The sequence below is a fragment of the Ischnura elegans genome, chromosome X, assembly GCF_921293095.1.
Source record: "Ischnura elegans chromosome X, ioIscEleg1.1, whole genome shotgun sequence".
In the NCBI taxonomy this organism is placed as follows: Eukaryota; Metazoa; Arthropoda; class Insecta; order Odonata; family Coenagrionidae; genus Ischnura; species Ischnura elegans.
The window spans coordinates 39,054,405-39,078,453 of NC_060259.1; the positions used below are offsets into that span (position 1 = coordinate 39,054,405).

At 37.3% G+C, this 24,049-nt stretch overlaps 2 protein-coding genes across 2 annotated transcripts; one reads left to right on the forward strand and one right to left on the reverse strand.

Moving 5' to 3' along the window:
- The first annotated feature begins 1,714 nt into the window (after window positions 1-1,714).
- LOC124171492 (BET1-like protein) lies at window positions 1,715-3,074 on the forward strand. Its single transcript, XM_046550668.1, has 3 exons — window positions 1,715-1,894; window positions 2,009-2,091; window positions 2,177-3,074. Exons 1-3 carry the CDS (start codon window positions 1,879-1,881, stop codon window positions 2,399-2,401), a joined length of 324 nt encoding a protein of 107 aa, XP_046406624.1. The 5' UTR covers window positions 1,715-1,878; the 3' UTR covers window positions 2,402-3,074.
- A 7,407-nt stretch (window positions 3,075-10,481) lies between these two features.
- LOC124171358 (bifunctional methylenetetrahydrofolate dehydrogenase/cyclohydrolase, mitochondrial) lies at window positions 10,482-23,805 on the reverse strand. The gene is made up of 8 exons (XM_046550523.1): window positions 23,644-23,805; window positions 20,886-21,070; window positions 20,479-20,588; window positions 20,204-20,369; window positions 14,497-14,589; window positions 14,298-14,405; window positions 14,024-14,149; window positions 10,482-11,662 (listed from the first exon to the last, which is right to left on the reverse strand). Exons 1-8 carry the CDS (start codon window positions 23,742-23,744, stop codon window positions 11,541-11,543), a joined length of 1,011 nt encoding a protein of 336 aa, XP_046406479.1. The 5' UTR covers window positions 23,745-23,805; the 3' UTR covers window positions 10,482-11,540.
- Window positions 23,806-24,049: the final 244 nt, after the last annotated feature.

Consider the following 24,049-nt stretch of genomic DNA (forward strand, 5'->3'; position numbering starts at 1 on the left):
CCCTGGGTAATGCCCCGTTCACACTACGTCCTTTTTACGCCGGTTAGCCCCGACCATGGTTACAAAACGAGGTGTGAACGCAAGTTCCCGTTAACCGTGGTTGGGATTCTGACCACCGTTTTCCGACCATGGTTGGCGGTAGTTCATGCGTGTGTGAACGCAAGTTGGTTAAAAGCTGGTTAGAAAAAGAAGAAGGCGAAGCAGCAACAAAGTGGGATAGGAGGAAAGAAAACAGAAAATAAAGTTTCGAAGAGGAGACGGTCGTTATTGTTGAATTATATTCGTCAGAATTAATTTAAAGGAAAGTACTATTGATTCATTCCGTAATGTGTTGTATAGTATGAGATTTTAAACCTGATTTAAGTTATGCGATATACTTTATAGTTCGTAGTTATGAGCTATTAGCTCGTATTGTATTGTTACGGACAGATTGAATAATCTATATTAATATTTTGCTAGAATTAAGTAAAATGTGCGAAACTACCATAATAAAAAACCGAAGGTCACAATGATTTTAATGTTTTGGTAAGAGTTCTTTGTCCCAGTTTGAAAAAGATCACTTACCTATGTTCCTCCTTGAACAAAAGTTCTTCCCATATCAATAAAAGTATCAGGCTAACGGCTAGTCAGATGTAACGATAGAAAATAAATTTAGAAACGACGGGTGATACCACATATCGCAAAAATTACCACGTTCTCTCTCTTATTTCATAATTTAATTTCAACAATCGTCACATTTCTGCAAGTTATTCGTCCACATTTGAAGAAGAGGTAAAAGAGTTTTAATTTACGGTATAGCATCAGAGTGGATCATGTCCTTTGTCAAAGTCCGAAAACAATAATAGCTAAGAATGTAATGCAGCGAAAAGTGTATCTCCATCCCAAATCACAAGTGTCTCAAATTGAGGCTCAAGTCTCAAGATTAGGTCCTCGATTTTCTTCACCTACATCAATGATTTGTCGACAAATCCGAATCAAGGGCAAGTAGTATATGTTGTTGATATCAACCTAATTATCAGCAATATTCGCTTTCATTCGTATTAAATAGAGCAGTAGAAGAATGCAAGCCACACTATGGATGAAATGATTAGTTGGACGAACACATTTGAATTACCTTCTACGTAGCAAGGAACAATGATTGTCGACGCTGGAATGCAATTTTTAATTCATAATCAGCTCATAATATGCACATATGTTTAAATTCATCATCAATATCATTGAAATTAACACAAGAACTTTTCCCTGCACATTCTATATTTCCTACCAACAAGTTATTCGCTCTTGTCAATTCATTTTTCACTTGGAATTACTCTACCACTCATCAGATGTCGCCAGGGTCTAACCATGGTTGAGTGTGAACGCGCGTTGGTTCTGACGTCATCTTACGCTGGTTAAGAAAGATGGTAATGTGAACGGGGCATAAAATGTTAAAGGGTGGCGGTCAATGAAACCGGTAGAGTAAAAAGAATGATATCAGTTTATTCTTCTGCGCAAGGCCAGTAAAAAAATCGAGTTGGAGGTTAACACATGGAAGAAGATTGTTCGGCTCTTGTCTGACAAAGCTCAAATGGCTTGCAACAGCACAACAGGGGTATTGGGTAAAACAGAGTCCTCTGAACTGCCACATAAGAACTATCAAGATCAGGTGAAAGGGAGTAGAGTTGAGAATCCAGAGGACACTGGGGTCAAAAGACGAGCAGCGCCCCTTCGGAATACATTTGTTTTCAAATGAAGTGAGTGATGAAATACGTGTGGCAGACGTAAAATACATGAATGGGAAGTGACTGCTATCCAATTATGAAGTGACAATTTGCGCTGATTGTAATGGTCGTATGTTGTTGTTATCTTGTATAGTTTACTGCCTTTTACATTGAAACCATGGTTGGTCCTCAAGGTATGTTGTTGAAGGGATTGTGTAGAATGTTTTCCTTCGATGGGGCTAACAAGTAAATCCTCATCACCCAGTGGAGTGAGTTTCACTTCTGAGTTTGAACCTTGTGTATTTTAGGTTCTGGAGGTGATGAAATGCTGGAGTCAGAAAACCAGTATCGACTGGAATCCCTCACACACAAGGTTTCAAGGCTTAAAACTGTAAGTATGGTCTTAAAGTAATGAATGATTAATCTGCTTGTTCTCTGTGTATATGTTACTAAGGAGTTATGTTTATCTTTCTTAGCTTGTAGTTGACATTGAGACCGAGACAAAAGATCATCATTCACTTATCAATGGATTGGGTACAGATTTCGAAGCGGGACAGTCTCTTCTCTCCAACAGTTTCGGCAGATTCAAGAAAGTGGTAAATTCTCGGCATACGAACAGACGTGCAATGTGCTACGTAATAATGGTGTTACTGACAACATTTTTCTTGCTCTATTATGCTGTTAACTTCTTTAAGCGGTGATAGCTTGGAAGTGTTTGTGTCAAAGTGAATGTCGTTGGCGTTGACTCGCCATTGACTCAGATTATAATGGTCGTATGTTGTTGTTATCTTGTATATTTTACTGCCTTTTTTTTATTGAAACCATGGTTGGTCCTCAAGGTATATTATTGAAGGGATTTTGATGAATGTTTTCCTTGGAAGGGATGCCATGGTATTTGTATTCGTTTTCATCAAGAAATCCCCATTTTCGTTTGTAATGGGGAGCAGACGGCAATTATCTGCTGATTTTATAGGAATCTAATCCCTTTCTTGATGTTATATGCCCGTGGTCAATTATTTTCACTTAGTAGTGAATTTTTGTGGCCATTCTGTGCTTGTATTGTCGCCTGAGCGGCCTGGTGATATCGGCTTATTTAATACTCCTATTGACAGATATGTCATACACTGGCCGCGTAATCCGAAAAGATTTACGTGGTTTTTCTCTCGTCTTGTTGAATGTTATCTGTAAAGAGCGAGACACTTCCTTTCATTTTGTCAAATATTGTGTGCTGTGTTGATGTGGAGGAGTAATTTATTTTTCTCAGTTTGCTTGTCATCTATCTGATGTGTATGTGAAAGACTGAAAACATGTAGATGTGATGGAAATAATGATTATCTATCGAAATAAATATTATTTTTGGCATTCCGAGATGAACGATCTAGTAATATTTTTGTAAATTCTGTTGCATCACCTGCCAATTGAAAGGAAATCCTCAATTGGGTTTACCTTCGTATAGGTGTTGCAGGGCGGCAATTGTATTGGAAAACCTTTATCTGGTTAGGATTTCAGTGGGCCTAAATCATGAATCCCAGAGAAAATGAAAATTAAACCTACAAAATTAACCAGTTTTAAACAAGTTAGAAGGTTACATTTCCTAGACTTCCTATATGGTAGTGGAACACTCCACGATTTTCTGTGTGCCATTTTAATCTTTCTGTGGCCATGCTACTTCTGAGTTGACGGGTAGCCAACGGCATTTCAAGACAACACACCTGCACTAAGGGTCTCACTTATGGACAACCCAGAAAATTAGGGAATTTCATAATGCCACGAGATGTTTGGAAAATTACCAAATACCCTGATAAGTTTCATTTGATGATTTTTCATCATCTTCAGAAGCATATGTATATCTTCGATATTTTAAAATCCCATTCCTAACTAGTAATTTAAGTGGAGCTTTTTTGCTTAAAATAATTTTTATGATATGTTCTAATTATGTACTTCTCTGTATCCATATTGACTTTGTGGAACTGATTTTGGAAGATCTTCCTTGTCAGACACTGACAGTTCATAAATATGTTCAGCAATACCACCTAAAATTTTGTGGATAATGTGTTCATTGTTTTGAAATTTGAATTTTTTAAGTGCTTTACCATGGAAATAATGAGCAGAGGTACTTAACCATTATATCCATTGTGATTATTCTGTAAGTCTTTTAAGGTGAATATTTAGGAAAAATTAACTTCATTTAACCATTTGTGGCATTACGCCTTTAAATCTTGCAAATTTGCAATGTAAGCCCCAGGCACAGGGAACTCCGATCGTCTGTCACTAGCTGGATGAGGGAAAGACTCCACAAACAAGAATAATCAGCAGTCAAAGAAACAATTGTCACAAAATTACGAGTCATTTTCAATCAAATTCTATTACAAGTAGAAATATTAAAAATCTAAATTATAACAGAAAACAACGATGATAACTAATAATCTCATAAGAAACATTGCCAAAAACTAAGTACAAAGCTACAAACTCTCTCAGTCGAACGATGTGTTTGCTCCGAGTGCCGAGAAGGAAGAGAGCTGGCCGACCCCCGAGCAGTGTCAGAGTGGAGGGGAGGATTTTTCTAAGGAGTGGGGGGGTATACAGCGATGTCCAAGTTTGCTGCAACGGTATAAAACTTCCGGTAGGCACCCGTGTTCACTGGAACCTCTGGAAAACGTCTCATCATCCAAGCCTGGGAAGAACAGAGTAACGCTGGGTTTCCTCTCCTCTATCTCCTATGTTGGAGACATAGCCAAGTGGTGTGATAGCTGGTAGAGGCAAGCCATTGGAATTCAAGGAGAGGAAAGACATAGTAGGATGAGGTGTTAGAGGGAGAGAGAGAGTTGTGATAGGACAAGTGGAGTACTTCTCACTCCAAACTGCATTCTTATGCCTCAGCACCCACTTCTCCTAGATTGCCAGGAGAAGGTATTTCTCCGCCATACTAGCTATATAAGTCTTGATCTCCTGGTATGGCTGGTTCGGATGGCAGAGTTTGGAGACAAGAGTTCCGAGACTTTCTCTGAGAGTCTCTGAGCCTTGGAGTTGAAGGGCCTTTGGCAAAAATCCTTTGGACGAAAAACCTTTTTGGGAGAAGTTCTGCGAATAAGTTCTGAGGAATTTCTGGGGGGGTACCAGAAATATATGGGACGGTATGTTCAGCTTACGGTTATTACAGGCATGTGACATCACTCTTTCAATCAAGATAGAAGTAGTGCTTTTATGCATCATGAAATTTGACAATATTTAAATATAATGAAGAATCTCATATTTTATGTCATTTATCTTTCTGTGGCAAGACCTTTCGATTCATCAAATAAAAGAATAGCATTGGTAATGTTAAATCCATGGCATTATCTCCCAGGCTCCAACTATTGTTAAGAAAAACCTCCGAGATAAGATAATAATTTTCATTATGCCGTCACTAAAATTTTATCAACATGTTCTGTAATATGTATCTGTAATCTATCATTTTTCCTGAATGGAGATGATATATTATTCTGACTTCATTGAGATTGTCTTCCTGTAAAAATGCACTAACATCATGAAAGGATATCCTAAAAGGTAATTTAGAAGATGGAGATGTGATTTGAATAAGGACATACCTAGGAATGACAACATACTCTGTAAAATTTTCTGCCCATCATTTTGATGGATCTTGGTCCTTTAAGGTAGTGGGTGATAACAGTTGTGATGTAGCGCCTCGCTTATGTGACAACCTCAATTACGAGTGCAATTTTCCAATTTCCTTGAAATTACCGTAACACCTAACGGTAAATGTTTTTTGTTATGAAATGCTTTTTACCCAGTAAGCACACAGAGTTGCCACAGTGCTTCACAAAGATGTCAGCACTGCTAGTACAGCACATGTCCACTGAAGTGTGTCAACGTCTAAGGAGTACATACCATTGTAAAATACAAAAGAAGCAGGAAAAAATATCTGAAGAACAAAGAGTTTGTTTTGTCAAGCAGTCTACTAACATGACCTAGAAAACTCCCAACAAAATGTTTTTAAAAGTAGAAAAGACAGAAATACTAGGAAAAGCTGGTGCCAAGCAGCGAGACAAATTTACTGGAAAGAAAAATTCAAACCTGCTGGGAAGATCATTTTGATGTAAGTAATGAGGATTTTCCCCTAAGCCACATTTTTTAAGTCTGAACCGAGCATTGATTTTATATCTGCCCGTTTTATAATGTCATTTTGAACTACCTTTTTGCCACCATAACTTACAAGCATTGTTGGTTTCTGATGGAGACAGATGTTGAAAATTGTTGTAGATGGAAGTTAACGGGAGGATCGATCAAGCTGAAGATGGAGAAGGGTAATGTTCCTCACAAATTTGATTGCGAGGAAGATAGAAATAGTGCTCAATCCCCGAAACCTAGACTTAGTGACCCCAAATCATATTTAAATGACCTAGTCTTCTGCAACACAAGAATCATTTATGGTGACATGGGCTCTTTTGTCTGTTTGAACGGAATGTGTTTCATCTAATTGTGATGTTATTTGGTTAACTTTTCTCTCAATGCAGTCCTCATCTAATATTTGACAACATCTGCAGGTGTGCTGATTGCGTGCATCTGCAGATTGAGTGCATGCACTCAAAAACAACAGCGCATAGAAAATAATTTGCTTATTTCTGACAAATTATCGTACAAATCAAGGACACCACATCAGAAATAGTGTTACAATTGTTATTACCATACATTTATTTTTAAATTAATTGAGATTTTCCCCCTTTTTTAAACAATTTAATGTGATAACTAATTTTGATAAGAAATAATGTCAAGTAATGAAAATCTTCTGAAGGAGAGTAGTATTTGAAAACTGTACGAACAAAGGATTACACAACTGCTCGAACAGATAAAACCAGACCATGACATATGACACCCGAAGGAAGAATGGATAGGGAATAATGGATTATTTCTGTTCTGTCTATTTATTTTTTTTCATTAAATGTGTTGTGAAAAGGACGTATTTCGTTTATCTTGCCAAAATCGTTGAAACATCCTTCACTCGATCGCCTCTCAGGGTAGTAACGCGGTGCAAGCGGAAAACGGGGAACTAAAACTGTGCCTTTATTTCATTTACGGGAGAAAAGTCTTGTTGTGGAGGGGCATCAACCACTCTTCGACCGTACGGTTTCATCGTCCGTCATGGCTGAACAGCACCACCTTTATTTAGGGGAACCCCGACTCATCATGCCCGGTTAAATCCCATGGGGAAGACAAAAAGGACTGAACCTGAGAAGGGAGGGGAGTGAATCGGGACCACTACATAAAATATGGGGGTACATCCCTACAAAGAAGAATTCTGCATCTATACAAGATGTGTTGGACAAAACTTGAAATCCCAAATGATTGGAATGTGGCTAAAGTTGTTTCATTGTTTAGAAAGGGAAAGAGAAATAACCCAGAGAATTACAGAGGTATGAATCTGCTAAATACAGCACATAAAATATACAGTAGAATAATCAATACTAGGCTACAAGCTATCTCTGATACCATTTTATTAGAAGAGCAAGCCGGCTTTAGGAATTCCTGGTTGATTTGATGATTAGTGAGTGAATCCGATAAAATTGAATGAGTTATTCATGTAGTGTAATAACAGTGGTACTTGTTAGAAATTGTCTGTGACTGGGGTATCTTTTTTGTTTTAGATACATTTGAAGATTGGCTGAGGAGTAAAAACATTCAAGAAGAGGAAATTACATTACGCCTAAAGAAATATAAATCTTACATTTCCGATAAAATTATGTTTATAAACAGAAAATATGTAAAAGAAAATGCTAATCAGGAAACTGTAAATGATGCATCAAATTTGTAATTATTTCAAATTTTATATGAATTACAAGCTATCATAAATTGTAAATTATGTTTTTAATTTCATTATTTGAGAATCATATTTGTCATCTGTTTCAGAAACATGGCGGTGATCGTTAAATAGGCTTAATGTATTTCCAATTTCATATGTTAGTGCATATTAATGTTAACAATTTATTGTTTTTTATTCATATTGTTTGCTACTCTAAAGGACATTGTTAGAATACACCGTTGATAGTTTGTCAACTGCAATGACATCATTTCGTATAGATATACCTATGTCACGTATTCGGGCTGCACTTGGTGGAACTGCATACCATCTAATGTGTGAAATGTGCACTTAGTGATGTTTCTAAAAAAAACTTATTTTTCTGGCGCAGGGTTTCGATGAGCGACCTTGATAATGTCTGTGTACCTAGTCTGTATCTAGTCAAAACCATGTGTTGGAACAATTAGTTTCTTTTGTGGAATGTTGGTAAGTGATTTATTTTGCACGTTCGATGAAATGATAGTTAATATTTTGATACAGTTAATAACGTTTCGTGTCCCAGAGGTTAAGAGCTCCCGGTTGGTCTTATGAGATATTCAATTAACTATTTGGCTCTGTTAAAAATTCATACTACATTACAAAACCTGGTAAGCTACTGAAGGTGATCGGTTGACTACAGATGATGTTCAGTTGCCTACTGAACCCGGTTGGTTACAGATGATGTTCGACTGCCTACCGAACCCGGTTGGTTACGGATAATGTTCGATTGCCTACCGAGCCCGGTTGGTTACAGATGGGGTTCGGTTGCCTACCGAACCCGGTTGGTTACGGATGGGGTTCGGTTGCCTACCGAACCCGGTTGGTTACGGATGGGGTTCGGTTGCCTACCGAACCCGGTTGGTTACGGATGGGGTTCGGTTGCCTACCAAACCCGGTTGGTTACGGATGGGGTTCGGTTGCCTACGGATGGGGTTCGGTTGCCTACCGAACCCGGTTGGTTACGGATGGGGTTCGGTTGCCTACCGAACCTGGTTGGTTACGGATGGGGTTCGGTTGCCTACTGTACCCGGTTGGTTACGGATGGGGTTCGGTTGCCTACCGAACCCGGTAGGATGTTTCAAAAAGCATATAGCCTACCGAAACCGGTAGGAAAAATTTCCAGCTGGGAAGGGAAGATCTTGCATTGACGATGTTTTTACTTTAAATCAAATCATTCAAAAACAAAGAGAGTTTAATCTAGAAATGCATCTTGCATTCATAGATTTTGAAAAGGTATTCAATCGTTTTAGTAGAGAAATGTTACGGTAAAATATGAAGAAAAGAGGGTTTCCTAAATATCTGATAAAAGCTTCCCAGAGTCTATACAGAGACACCAGAATTGTAATTGACACTGGGAAACAGATCACTCAAAAAATTGTCATCAACCAAGGAGTTAGGCAGGGTTGCAGCCTATCCCCAACCTTGTTTAATCTATACATAGATGACGTTCTGAGAATATGGAAGAAGAATAATGTATCACCAGGCATAGAATTGGGACCATCTCAATACTCAAATACAATGCTGTTTGCTGACAATCAGATTATAATATAAGATAAAGAGGACAAACTACAGATGGTAGAACACAGACTACCCCAGTTGAGCAAACTATACAACCTGAAAATTTCAAAAACCAAAACAAAGACTATGGCATTTTTAGGAAGCAACCCGATACGAACAAAAATTGTTATTGAGGACCAAGTCCTAGAGCAAGTGTTGCACTTCCAGTACTTAGGATGTGATATAACATATGACGAGGACGATATTATAAATAAAGTTAATACTTTCCATAGAATATGTGGCACAATTAGAAGCACTATAAAAAACAAAACGAGACAAGAAAATCAAATAAAGTTTTATAAAGTGATGGCAGTCCCCACTGTACTCTACGGATCAGAATGTTGGGTACCAAAAAAGGAATGAATTAAGGCAGATAGAATCATCGGAAATTAAATTTTTAAGATAAGTGAAAGGCTGCACAAGATTGGATAAATTCAGAGACACTCAAATAAGAGATGAACTGGGAGTCCAGGCAGTCACTGATAAATTACAAGACTACATACACAGATGGAAAGAATATATACTTTGAATGCCAAATCAAGCAATGAAATATCAACCAGTTTGCAAGAGAAGAATAGGAAGACTAAGAAAAAGATGGTAAAGTGGAGCTGGAACAGGCTTAGTAGCCTAATCCTGGATGAAAGAAGAAGAAGAACTAATTTTGACGCACTGTATCATTTTCAAACCTGGGAAGGTCAATCTCGTGTAATTACATGTGTGAAGTGGGGAGGAGCGGGCTGAATCAGGGAAAAACTGTAGATGGGATGTATGTATTGCAGGGAGAGGGAGGGAAGAGTTGAGGCAAATAAGTTCAATTGATTCTGATGCGATGTAGGGTAAGTTCGACATATTTGAATGAGGTAATTGCTCTTTTCCGCAATTATTTAATGAGTATGATGTGCCTTGGCTAACAGAGCCATCACCTGGCACAAGACCCTGTAATCCAAATGAGTCGTACTCATTAAATAACTGTGGAAAAGTGCAACTACCTTTTAGGAGAGGCAAAATTTAGGTTTAGGACATTCCAGTTTGTTACGCGCCAATCTCCTTCTTTTGAAGCTGGGTGGCATTTTCTCCGGTCCCATGCCGAAGAGGTTCCTCCTCCAGTGGCTCATGCACGTCAAGTCTTTTCAGTCAGTGTTGGTGGGTGGGGCTCCGAGGCAGTGGCTGTGGAGGAAGCAGGATAATGGATATCCTATGTCTCTTAAAATAAATTGCAATTCTTTTTCGTAGATGTACATATTTATTTTTTTATTATTTAAAAAATACATTTTTGATGTACATAAAATATAAAATTTCCTTTTATAAAAATTTAATTAAAGATTAAAAACAACTAAAATTAATTGTCATGGGATTGGGGTCATCAGCTTTACAATTTTTTGTGGTTAACCTTAATGCTGGCATATTGAAGTACATATTTAATATGCAATACCACAGCTGATTGTATTCCTTGACTACAAACTAAGCAAATGCTGCACAATAACATAGCGACTCACTTGTGGGAGCTCCAGTACACTAGAGCAACAACAGCAGAAGCAACAATGTTATTCTAAGCTCTGATAAGTACTCACAGTCCCCACTGAAGAACTATCATTCTAAGTACTATGCCTTCGCCAGCACAGGTCATAGAAAAACTTGTCTTACAAGGTAATAATCCCAAAAGGATTTGATGTACTTCCCTCATTTTGAAGGGGTGAAATCTTTAATTCCACTAAAAAGTAGACTTCATACATTAGAGAGATCAATTTGCAGTATCAGTTAGGAGAAGCACCTCCTAATAACTTAAACAAATTAAAATGTTCAAGAACATTTTATCACAGCACCTGTGGAGCTATTACTTTGTCCACTTTGATAACAGAGGAAGTGCACAGACCATAATTCATGATAGAGTCATTCTAGCTTGAATTCGTTGAGAGCTGATATTGATTAGGAGAGTTGAGTAATGCAGAAATTTGTTTTCTGCTTTAAAGACCCTCCATATTTGTCATAATACTGGTGTTGATAAGATAGATGAAAAATTGCTATTACTTCATTGAAAATTTATTTGTGTTCTCTCCTCCAAGGATAATTTTTACAGGGATGAAAAAAGGAGTGAAACTTCCCCTTGAAACTTCTTAAAACAAAAAATAGTAAGAATCAAAATGAGCTTACTTCATGTAATAGTAAGCAGAGAAACAACTACTTTGCAAAGTCTCAAAATTCTCAGTTTACTAAGATACAAATGCATCCACGGAAGCATACTTAATGATTCTTATAACAGTTTTAAAATAACTTAATAGTACCTTATGTACAGAATACACTTAAACATCTGATGTTCCCTTCATAACCATTAAAAGTAACTGAAAATTGAGATCACCCACCACCTCCTAAGGTAAGAGGCATTGCCAGAGATTTTTCAATAGAAATTACAGAAAGCAAAGAAGAGAAATACTATTATAATAGGAGAAGATTCATCTGTGAGTTGGAATTATCCGTTTGGCCGCTAAAAAGGTATTCTTCATGAGCATTGCCACCGTAACTGGCCCCACACCACCTGGGACTGGAGTAATATGACCTGCTACTTCCTTGACACCTGTACACAGAAAGAAGGGAGAGTGGAGAACATTGATAATGCATTTGAATGTTTTTTAATGTTCGTTTAATTATAATGAGAACGTAAAAATATTAAAATACCATTACAAGGAAATTTCCATTTCCTTATTACCATGATAAGTTAAAAGTTACATTACATGCACATTTATGGGAAGCACAATTCTATATGAAATACTTCAAATGAACAACTACAAAATGCTCTCATCTTATCATCATATGTATGACCCCCGGCTTTTTTTCTGGCATTGGCCTTGCAAGGTGGAATATATACATAATATGATATGATGGCTGGGTATGCCATGCCCAGTCCATAAAGTCTGTGAAAAATCACCACCTATTGTTTTCATACAAGGGTATTACTCCCTTGCAGCCCAAAGAAACTCCCTACCACCACCCATTGGAGCCCATGGTCTTTTATTGAGGTCATTTCATCAACCAGCTGCACGCTTGTTGGGGCAGTGCCATGCGTTCTGAAGGGCAAGCATTAGCGGGTATGTCCATTTACTGCTCATTACTTGTGTGCTTCAGGTGAGTGGAAATGTTGATGTTTGCAATTTATTTAGATTTTATTTTCATTTATTCTCCTATAGTTTTTTACTATTTTCTCCATTATTTCCTAAAAGTTCTACCACAATTTTTCGTGTGTGTGCCTATATATAGAGCTGATATGCTGAAAAAGGAAATTTCATAGACCACCTGTGTGTGGTACCACCTTGCACCATAGGTTATGGTCACGGGACTGCGGAGGTTTTGTTATTTAGAGTCCGCAAGGACCGTGAAAAATTAAGTGCCTGGCAATGAGGGATTCACAGGGAAAATTTCAATATTGAGGACAGCCATTGAGTTTGCGCAAAGCATTTTGTAGACTATGAAATTGTGACGATAGTGATCCACAAGGACAAGGAAGGGAACGTTACTTTGGAGGTAACAAAGTTTACTGGGGTCTTTTAAGATTTAAAGGGATCGAATAGAAATAATAATTACTAAATAAAAGAATATGTAGCCTATAGCACATACACATGTAATGCCACTGAAAAGGAAAACTTGAAAAGGAAGATAGAAAACTTAGCAAAACATAATTGCATCACAGAAAATAGAAAAGCTTGTTGTTGAATTTGGAATAATGGGTTTCCTATTCGGAAAGTTTACATTTGATACCTGTCACCTTGTGTACATTGAAGAATGTGCGTTCTTGGGGTGCTTATATGTGTTTTGGAGACATGTACGTTAGGGTGGACCAAAAAAAGGTTTTTTTTCCTGATCAAAAAAACAATTTCATTTGCCTAGTGCGGGAAAGTTGCAAAATTATACCAGGATCTCGCACACAACATTTTTTTCAAATTGGATGACGTTAACCACTACCGCCAGAGCTCTAAAGTTTAAAATTTTGCAAAAAAACAGGCTGACGGTATATCAAATATCAAACGGTTATGAAGACTAATTTTATTCAAATATGGGATAATGAATTATATTAAAGAGTGGATACAAGATAGTTTATGAAAATAAAATTTTAAGTTTATTTGACAAAATCTATGGCTCAAACAGTGTCTATGAATAAACAACAAAATTAGAATATAGACTACCCGCACAACACATCATATTTTTTCCTACATAGAGAATCGTTTCGAAAATTCCATTTTGGGGGCTAAATTGCAGATAAAATAATATTTATTATGATTGAATTTCATTTTTTATTAAAGTCATCATATGGCAGTAAATAATCCCACAAAAAGTAATAATAAGGTAAATTATTTTAAATTAACACTAATCATAATGATGAATAATGTACCTGTGGAGCTATTTTCAAAAAGAAATTCAGCCAAGGCTTAGAAAGAGCATAAACCGAGCACCAAGCATTTAACTAAGTAGCTCTCTGCTAGTTTCGTGAAGAAACTACGCAGAACTCACCACATCAACTCACACAAGGTAAGGAAAAGTAATGCTATCCTGCATAATGCAACTAACATTGCATGAAAATTTTGTGTTAAGCTATGAAGGTGAAAAACTGATCTAGCTGCGCGTGGGACACGGCTGGGGCCGAAAAAATTATCCTGACCGCAGGAAGAAAAAACGGGCAAAATGCTGAATAGTTCCCGACTTCACTTTGGTTTAACTGATATTTCGTTTAGACTGTGCCCAAAAAGCGAGCTCCTGCACACCACATCACATTAAGTCAGACAACCTCAAAGGTGCCAAATTTGAAATTTCGGGCATGTTCCAATATTGTTTATTGTATTTAATGTTCGTATCTCTGAAAGTTCTAAAGCCAAATGTTCATAAGTAGAGGACTGTATTGGGATATTTGTTATTTGGAAGTTGTACTGTAAGAACCAAAACATACCTTCAAAGTCAACATCTCCAATAAGGCGTGATTTTCCAGTAGTTGGGTCAGTTACTCTGTTAATACCAACATCAATAATACAGGCACCTGGCTTCACCATATCTGGTGTCACTAAGTTTGGAACCCCTGAAATAAGATCAAAAATTTAAAAGTGAAGCAATTAAGAAATGGTGACAATAAAGCCCAATCTTTTTTCAATAGAATGCTTGCGTATTTGAATCATAATACAGGTGATAATCCTTGCACAAGCAGGATATCCACAAAACACACATACCTGCAGCAGTTATGACAATGTCTGCACATTTGGTGAGCATAGCGAGAAGAGCTGGAGGGGTATATCTATGGCAAATAGTTGTTGTGGCATCCATGGCTGATGTTTCACCTGTAAATGTCAAATGACAATAATTATGACTGTCACATTATCACCCAGATGTAATGCTTCAATGGGTTTTTCTAAGGTGTGCACATCTTACCAGATCCATCAGCATGAAGAAGAACAGCTATAGGCATGCCAACATTTTTTGACCTCCCACAAACCACAGCATGTTTCCCGAAAGTCTCAATACCTAAGCAAAAGAAAAAAAACTCCTTGAAGTTTATGTTGATTAGAATTACAACATCTGTTTTTCTAACTTAAAAAAAGAAGGAAAAAAAAGAAACTGTGATGCAAAAGCCAAAAAAATCTGCAGGGGAAAATGAAATGAACCATTACCAAATGGATCAACGTTAACGAAAATTTACCATAAACTGCGACAACTTTGCCCCTTTTTTCCTTCTTCAACTGCATTCTTGTAAGTTCATGTACAACAATGATTTAACACCATTATCAGCCTTTAGTCTTGGTCTCTACTTTCAAAATGTGTGAAAAATTACAACTTAAGTAAAAGTTTATATGTTAAAAAATTGAAAAAATAGTTGGCAAAGATTCCCTGGAACTGGGGCAACTTTGCCGACGGAGTTATATCCAGAGGAAACCTCAATAAAACAATGGAAAAATAATTTTTACTTAGAAAAATCTTAAATATAGAATAGTACACAAAGATACTCAAAACATTGAACGTGGGATACTATGGTCATTCCCATAATTTTTCTTATTTTTACAAGTCCCTCCAATATGATTCTGTGTAGAGGTGCTTGGAAGTGATCAGGTGTGATTTGTCCATGGTTGATTGGTCCATTTGTCTATGGTGAACTTTTGCTTGGATTTCGATGACAGGCTTGAAGATAATAAAAAAATGAATCACTTACTCTTGTAGGATTGTCATTATAATCAGTTTTCTATGCATCCAGAATTCAAGACTAAACTTCTTCGGGATTGAGTGGCACGATGCCACATTTCTCAAACCCTCTTCAAAGCACTGAGAAGTTTTCCAAAAGTGTTGGAAATGCATTCTTTTCGACAGTTTAAAAACTAGTAGTGTTCCACAATTTATGGTCTATCAGTATGGCCCTCCATTTATTTTTTACAAGGAGCGAAGACTGAAACATCAAAGGGTTGACATAAATGATTGGACAATGGTGTAAGAACGGAAAACGAATCAATCATCAATCAATGGCATTAAAAGGCATTCCCCAGTCAGCACAAACAAGCACATGTTCGAGGATTTCTTCTTCCTTATCCTTGCTCCATGCCATCTGGCACCCTGGATTCTTTGAATGGCAACACTTCACCTTATTGTCAATTGCCCTATGAGGAATATTATACTTGAGGGCTGCTTTTCCACTGCTCATATCATTACTAACCCTTTCACTTCTGTGAACGTACCTGGCACGTTCGGACGGCAGGCTGCTGTGAACGTACTTTTTCTTCCTCCCTGTCATGCGCTCAGCATTTTCACTGTAGCACTCTGAAGGGTCGCAAATATGGAACCCTTTCCTCGACGAGCTCACCCTCACTGGCCCCTCTCTTTGACCCTCCGAGCCTCCCCTCAGTGGGCCTTCCTCCCCAAAAGTGACCGCTCTGACTGCATTTTGAAAATCTATCTATCAATCTGATCATCAAAAAATGATTGTTTGCATCGCACTCCTGCCAATCAAGCAATCAAGTACGTCTTTGAACTGTGTTTTTGCGATGAAAAATAACGATTTTGTTAACGTTGCTTAAATGGCCATTTTCCGGTGGTGCGCAGCCATCTGAATTTCATGCGAATGGCTGACCATGAAAAGGCGTTTTGTTTGAATGCAGACTAAATGTAGCATTGTCTGTATTTCACGCCGTAGACGGTGCATCACTGGGCCAAATGGGTGCTGTGTCATCAACGGCGCGATTTGACTGGTTTAATGACGTCCATAGAGACCGATGGTAGGTTAAAAGAACGGCGGCAGGCAAAAAGTCAGCTCGTTTGAAAGCGGCCGCGGCTACGGAAATGTTACAATGCTGGCGATAGCGACAAACTGACAAACCCTTAAATGTGCTAGTTAGCGAGCAACTCTCAAAAGAAAAAAATGTGGAAGACATGCAACCGGAAAGTAATATATGCATTTTTTAATCTTTTTTCACTTTTTGGCCTTATATACACTGCACACCATTTTGGCTTTGGGCGCCAAATTCAAATCCTCGCCATCGTTCCAAGCCGGTTCCAAAGTACCGACTTTATGTGACCGGTTCTCAATAACGGTTCCACAGCCAAGAACCGGCAGTACCGAGAACCAGGTACCGGAACCGACCCATCCCTAATTACCACCACTATTAAGGAGGTTGAGGATTATTTGGAATGCATCCACTTAAAAATATACGTGCAGGGATTTGTAAACTTAAAATTTTCCAATACATGGCAGCATTTAGAAAATACCTTTAGGTAGGTCACTAGGCTCCCATTCAAATCAAAATACATCTGCACTCTATTCGGTTATGTCGGACCGCCATCCCACTATGTTTCCTCAGTCTTTGTCCATAATTTTAGTAATTTAATGTTGAAAATGAGAATATTACATTGAGGGGCAGTCACAATTTAGGTATTCAGTTTCCTCATTGGCAGGTGTAATTTTTTTATTCCAACAAAGAGAAATGGCATTTACTCTGAAAACCCAGTGAATCTAGACTCAAAAGCATTAGCAAATAAATAACTTGGTAAGTTGTTTTATTTTTTCTCTTAATATAGGCAAGTATAGGGTATTTGAAAAATTGGAAGCCATGTCCTTTGCAGCTGACATTCAAAGTTTCCCAGGCTAAGTTAATTCCTTCAACCCGTGCATTTTTTTCTCTGTGACTGTAAGCAACAAAATGATATAATAGGTTTCAAAATAGTAAATCCTACCACCATTTAGAACTACTTTCAATTGACACATGGAGATACATATATAGCTTGTTTCAAAAGCTAAAGCTGGTATTCTGCATTCTTGGTGGTTGGATGTAAACTTTGGTATACCAACATAAAATATACGACAAAGGCAGTGCAGATGATGTGAATTCCTGTCACCAATGATAGGATGGGGAATGAAACATATGGGGAATGAAATATGCATCATAACTGCTATTATTAATCAATTACTCCGGATAACTGCTTCAACTCATGGGATATAGAAATATTACCTACCACTTCTATATTCCAACAGAAGGACAGCAAGAGGAGAGGATAGACTCCGACCACCAAGCATTAGTTAGCCAGCCATGCAAGAGGATTCTGTCAGGGATAACTTTGCAAAAGTAAACGATTAAAGGCATTGGATAGCAATGAATCCTAAGGGAAGGAAGAAAACAAGATTTTACAAAAGTATGAAGCCAAGGATAGATATAAATCACCTCTTAATTGACAGTTATAAAAATACACAGATGGCGTGGTGCAGAGTAAAATATGTTGGTGGAGAAGTTCACAAAATATCCTCACAAGGGCTTACCCAGGATCAAAACTAGGGGGAGGCAAGCCATGGTTGTTCAAGTTGTAGGTAAGATTTAAGAATGGAAAAGGTGAATGAAATCAACATTTTTAGGAAACTGTAGCAGCTCTTTATAAGCTTTTAAAATTATTTGTAAGAAAAAATATTATTTTCCTTTAAGACATTTGTGATTTTTGTTTCTAGGGGGGAGGGGGGAAGCTGCCCCCTCCTGCCCCTCGCTGGGTACGCCCATGTATCCTAAATGCAATTCAGGAGACAAATTTTGCAAAAAGGTCAAACAGAGAGAATTGCGTAGCCACCACTAAGTGATTTGTTAGCCCTGATGAATGACTTCTCAGGAATATATGTACATAAAGTGGTGGACACTGAATTTTGTGGGCAGATAAATCAGTCGCTGTATCCAGAGAATATGTTAATATAAACCATTGGGATGAAGATACAAATGATGATGAGCAAAACAAGAAGGCAGTAAGAGGCAAAGTAGAACATGGTGAGATGAGGAAATTATACTTGGAAATGTGGATAAAGCAGAGATAAAAAGGGCATGATGAATCAGAAGAGAATGTTTGACAAGAGAAAAAAAGGAAGAACAAGGTGTGGAATTTGGGCGAAATTATATAGCAATTTAGGATACTAACACATACAACCCTTTAATAAGTAAGAAACTCACAACAATTGGAATAGAGTTTTAAGAGAGGGATTTTCTAAAGCTTTCCATTGAGTGGGACAATTCACAACTGTTTATGGATTGGGAAAGGTAATGCATAGTATAGTAAATAAAGATATCGATAGTAAATAAAAAATTGCTATGTGCCATTCCATTCAAATTCTTTCAGGGTCCCATGAAAAGAGTGAAGTCACCATCTGGCATATAAAAAAAAATTGATGTCGTAGTCAATTTTCAAACGTCTATACGCAATTTGTACATTAATGAGATTAGAATGTAGAAAATTTTGTTAACTATTTTTCAGTGATAATTTTCACAAATTGGTTGAATGGGGATATAAATTTCACAATTGCTTAAAAGTCACAAAACTGTGTCAAATTTGACAATTGTTTTACAGCCATGGAAAGTGCTTTAAGAATTAAAATAAGCTTTATATGAAGCAATTAGACATGGCAATAGCATCATACTTTTGAATACCTACACAATTGCTGCTTTTTTATCAAATATATGTACTATGAAATATGAAAAAAATAAATTGTTTCATTAAAAAGAGGCAATACCTTACAGTACAGTTTACAGTTATCTTATAATACAGTTTACCAAAGGCAGCTAAAATATAAAACTATGAGGTAAGAATAAGAAAATGTAAACAGTATGGGCAATACAGCTTTTGATGCTCATATTTTATGATTTTTACAAATTGCTATGGAACACATGTTAGCCAATTAGGTACAATGTGATTATGGACAATTCTAGTTGAACTTACATATCAGAGGTAGGGACTGAGACGCTGGTTCAATGCTAACAGGCATAAAATATTCATGAATTTACTGTGGTTTGAGAGTGATTGTTTTAATTAAGTAGGTTATACTAATTATTAAAATAACCAGTCTTCATCTTCTCCCTTCATTGAGCATGCTAATTTAGTGATGGCACCATTTTTGGCATTTTTTGAAATGATCGAAACATCAGGAATAATCAACTTAGAAAGCTAAAAAAGGCCAACTTGAAATCATCCATAAAGGCCTAGAATAGAAATGCCTTTCATACTTATTACATACATTTATACATGAATAATTTCATTGATTTCATACGACATTATTTCAAAAATATGTCAGATGGTGACCTGGAACTTTTAATTTGAGCCTACATGAATTTAAATAGGTAAAAAATTGCTACCTATATTCAAACATGGCCTCTATAAAACTTACCTGCAATTGAACTACAATAAAAAACAGGAACTATGAACCAGAAAAACACAAGCATTGAAAAATAATTTTGGCACTGTCATATGCAAAATAACAATTAGCTAGAGTAAAATTGAAGCCTACAAATGATATCAGCCGTACAGGCTTATTCTCACACATATTGGGGATGTCTCCTAAGTGATCTTCAATGGGGCAAACATCTACTAATCATTCCTACAAATGCTGATTGCCCCCGTTAAACATTAACATTTTCAAGTTCCAATCCCTTGAGACCAGCCTATTTTATGCAGTGCTTCGCAGACATCCATGATTGATAAAATTCCAAAGCCATTAACTTATATTAACTCCATGCTTAAAAAAAGCACTGGAACTGGTCTGCACAATTTACCACCAACTCTCTTCATTTATTGACTAAGTTTGAACCCAAAGACATTCACATTTATCATAAATCAATCTGGTATAAATTACCTGCCCTCTTCAGAATTTCTTGAACACCGTACGGAGTACATGGAATTATGGACTTCAAGTCAAGACAAAGCCTTCCAACATTCACCAAATGAAACCCATCAACATCTTTATTGGGATCAATGGTATTACAGACAGCACTTTCAGATATATGATCTGGCAGAGGGAGCTGAAAATATAAAATTTTTTGTTTACTAGTAGCAACCTGTCCTTGAAACACACAGAATTGCCTTCCATTACCGAATTTTCCAAATAAAGCATAAAAGAGAAAAACATACCTGCACCAAGATACCATCAACATCCTTATTGGCATTCAGCATTCTCACACGATCTAGCAATTGCCCTTCCGTTATTACTTCTGGGTATTTCTCAGTGGTGCTTTTTATTCCTGAGGAGAAACATCCCATGCTATTTTTTTATTTTTTATTTTATTTTTTTATTTTATTCTCAAACTACCGGATACAGCTCTTATTGACCATTTTACACCGGGGTGTTCAACAAATGTAACAAGTAAACTTACACAAACGACCATGCCCTGGACCGGGGAAACCTACCCAGGCGGGACTCGAACCCGCGACCTCTTGTTTGGCAGGCGAGAACGTTACCCTGCCGCCACCGAGGCCGGCGGTAAAGCAAAGTTAGGACATAATAATTTGAGAAAAGGAGCATTACAAGACATGCTTACCAACACCTTTGGCAGCTCTCATTTTATTCCTAATATAAATTTGACTTGCAGGATTTTCACCAACTAGGATCGCCACTAAAGTAGGCCTCCGGTGACCTAGTGCCATCCATTCATCCAATTCAGTCTTTAGTTCTTTATAAATATCCTTTGCTATTTTTCTTCCATCGATGATTTTTGCTACCAATCTATGAAATAAAGTTAGAAAAAATAACATATATTTTATTTTCACACTTTGGGGAGGAATTGAGAAATGATAAAATAAGAGGGATATTTTTCCTAATGGATAGATATAAGAATCGCTTTTATCCCTTGAACAAAGAGAGACTTACAAAAATGTTAGGCTGCATTCAAATTACCCTACCAACTCACACCTTAATTTCATTTAAATCGACATACAGGTAAAGGATTGGAGTTCTAACACCTCCCACCACATACTTAATTATACCGGGACTAGCCACGGTGATAACTTTTTACGGAGTCACCCGAAATGCACAAATAGTGTGAAAAATCCACAGAGGAAAAATCATTCGCCTTGACTGGGATTCGAACCCGGATCCCTCAATTTCTGGCTGAGTGCTTTAGCCAGTTAGGCTACCGAGGCATCATTCTCCCCTGTGGAAATTTGTGGACTATACCACCTTGTCTGGTCAAAATCAAAACTCCCATGTGACGTTGTTCTGGTTCCCGCTGCCGCAAGTGAGGTGATCTTGGGGCAAGGCTCTGAGCGCTGATACAACGCAGGATGCTAGCAGGTAGCTGAGTACCATGCTAGGTGGTAGCACTTGGCTTAAATAAGGATTATTAATACCTTATCAAACGAGGAAATATTTCCGACCTTAGCCAGTTTTAATAGGTGATTATTAAGACATGCTTCCCTGAGCTCTGTGCCTCATGCATGCATTGGTAACCTCAGACAATGTAAAACTCCTATCTACTCGTATAGAAACTAGGTCCCTGTGACGTCACATGGAGTGGCATCGCATGGGCGCCAATCTGGCCTTTTTCAAATGAGGTTAAAATTGACCCTTGCCATTCGTCTAAACAGGTATTTCTAAAACCAAATAATTTGTATATTATGAAAACACTAATGGTGGGTAACGAATCGCAATCAATGCCTTTCGTTTCCTTTGATGAAGGAAACTACCCTATTGGCTACTTTGAAGGATAAAGAAGCTGTGAATAACAGAGTAAATGATAAAAGAAATGGAGGAGAGGAGGAAGTAAAAGAATACACAGATTAGTATAAAAGTAAACATAGGCAAATAAATAATCGATAATGGCATGAAACTAAGAGGGCAAGCGAGGTTTAGTGGATAAGACTGTGAGGAAATGGAAAAGTTTCAGAAGGAAGGAGAGTTAGGTGCATTGTATGCTAAAGTTAACTCACTATTGGGCAGAAAAAGATGACAAGCCATGTCAAAAATGGCGAAAGTCTAAGGATGGAAGGATGCCAACAAAGTGAGAAGAGGTATAGAGTAGATGGAAGGAATATGTGGAGGATCTGTGTGACGGAAGGACCAGACTGGAGAGACTGATTTCAGAGAAGGGAAGTGCAGTGGAGAAGGATAATCTTGGGCAGGGGATCCTACATGAGGAAATCGAGAGAGCCCTCAGGGACATGAAGGAAGGAAAGCACTAGGCACGGACAACATCCTGTGTGAGGTTCTGGAGAATCTAGGGAGGGATGTGACAATGAGGTCCCTGGTGGAGAGGAACCTAGAATATAACCAGCACGTGAATGCCTGCTTCGTGGATTTTGAAAAAGCATTTCATAGAGTGGACTGGGTAAAGTTACTTCTGTAAAGGAAGGGTAATTAGCAGTGCTACCCTGAAGTCAATACATATTTGCAAAAATTTTCTTAAAATTCCACGAAAAGCCCTTTTCAGAGTTAACAGTCATACTTTTTCCCTTATTTCCTAATCTCATCTCCACATTAGTGAGCCTCGGATGGAAAAAATTAAGTCAGCATTGGTAAAGCTGTTATCATATGCTGTGAATGATGGTTTCCAATGCCTTTTCTTTCGTTCAGGGATAGAGTAAACTGCTTAACCATGGCCAATAAAGAGGAACTATGACTATGCTGTGACACTAATACCTTAATTAGGTATATTTGCAGAGCTTATGATGTTCCTTCATCAGTTTTTTTTTAATAATTTAGAATTAGTGACGTTAATTCAAACATTAACCAATGCATGGCCTAGTAACACCATACACTTAAGTTTATGTATTGTCCCTCCAGGCCTTAAGATATGTATTATAATGAGATAAATGAAGATCACCCGGCATGAAAAAAATGTCTCAAGCCAATGGTGATCAAATCCATATAAGTTTCTCCATGAATTAAGCACGAAATAAAAACGATATTTGTGGTAAAAAATGTCACTTCATTAATAATTTCCCCCGGCTCATTAATAAAAATTATAAAATTAGCACCACAAATACGCAGTGAAGCAATGAATATACATTAAATTTAATTAGAATAGGTATGGTAAAAAGAGGAAAAAATAAAAAAAAATCAACTGTTCGTTGATATCCAATGCATAAAAAAGTTATGCTATTGAGCTATTCACCACTGCATTAAGAATATTTTCGAAAGCTAAGAATATGAAAACACAACCATTTTTACGATTTATAAGAATTATGGCTATAATTATTGATTATTTTTGCACATACAAGACGTTTTTGTGTTATGACAGCAATTACTGTTATTGTTTGGAATTAGAGTGCAATTGCAAACATTGCCAAAATAATTATTACCTGTGGTTCGTAGTTTGAAAAAAACGCCTTTCAATATTTCCTAATGGTATTAACGATGTGCAAACCCTATTGCAAAGCTTTTTAAAGGTGACTGTTAACATACTTGAATAAAAATTGGACACGAAGCACAGAACTGGATTTTCAAAATTTTTTATGATATCGCTTGTCAAATGTTTTGAAAACTTAGAGCATAGGTGATGGATGCACTGCCCGTTCCAAATAGTAGTCACTAAGGTAGCCGTGGTAGCGCAGCAATCTTCCTTGCAACAAACAATGGGCTTAAATAGAAAAAAGCTGTCCAAAACTGATATTTATCCGTAAATCATAATAAGTTTTTTACGCAAATCACATCATAATCATTAAAATATACTTATTTAGGGCTATATAAGGTATAAGATAATGATAG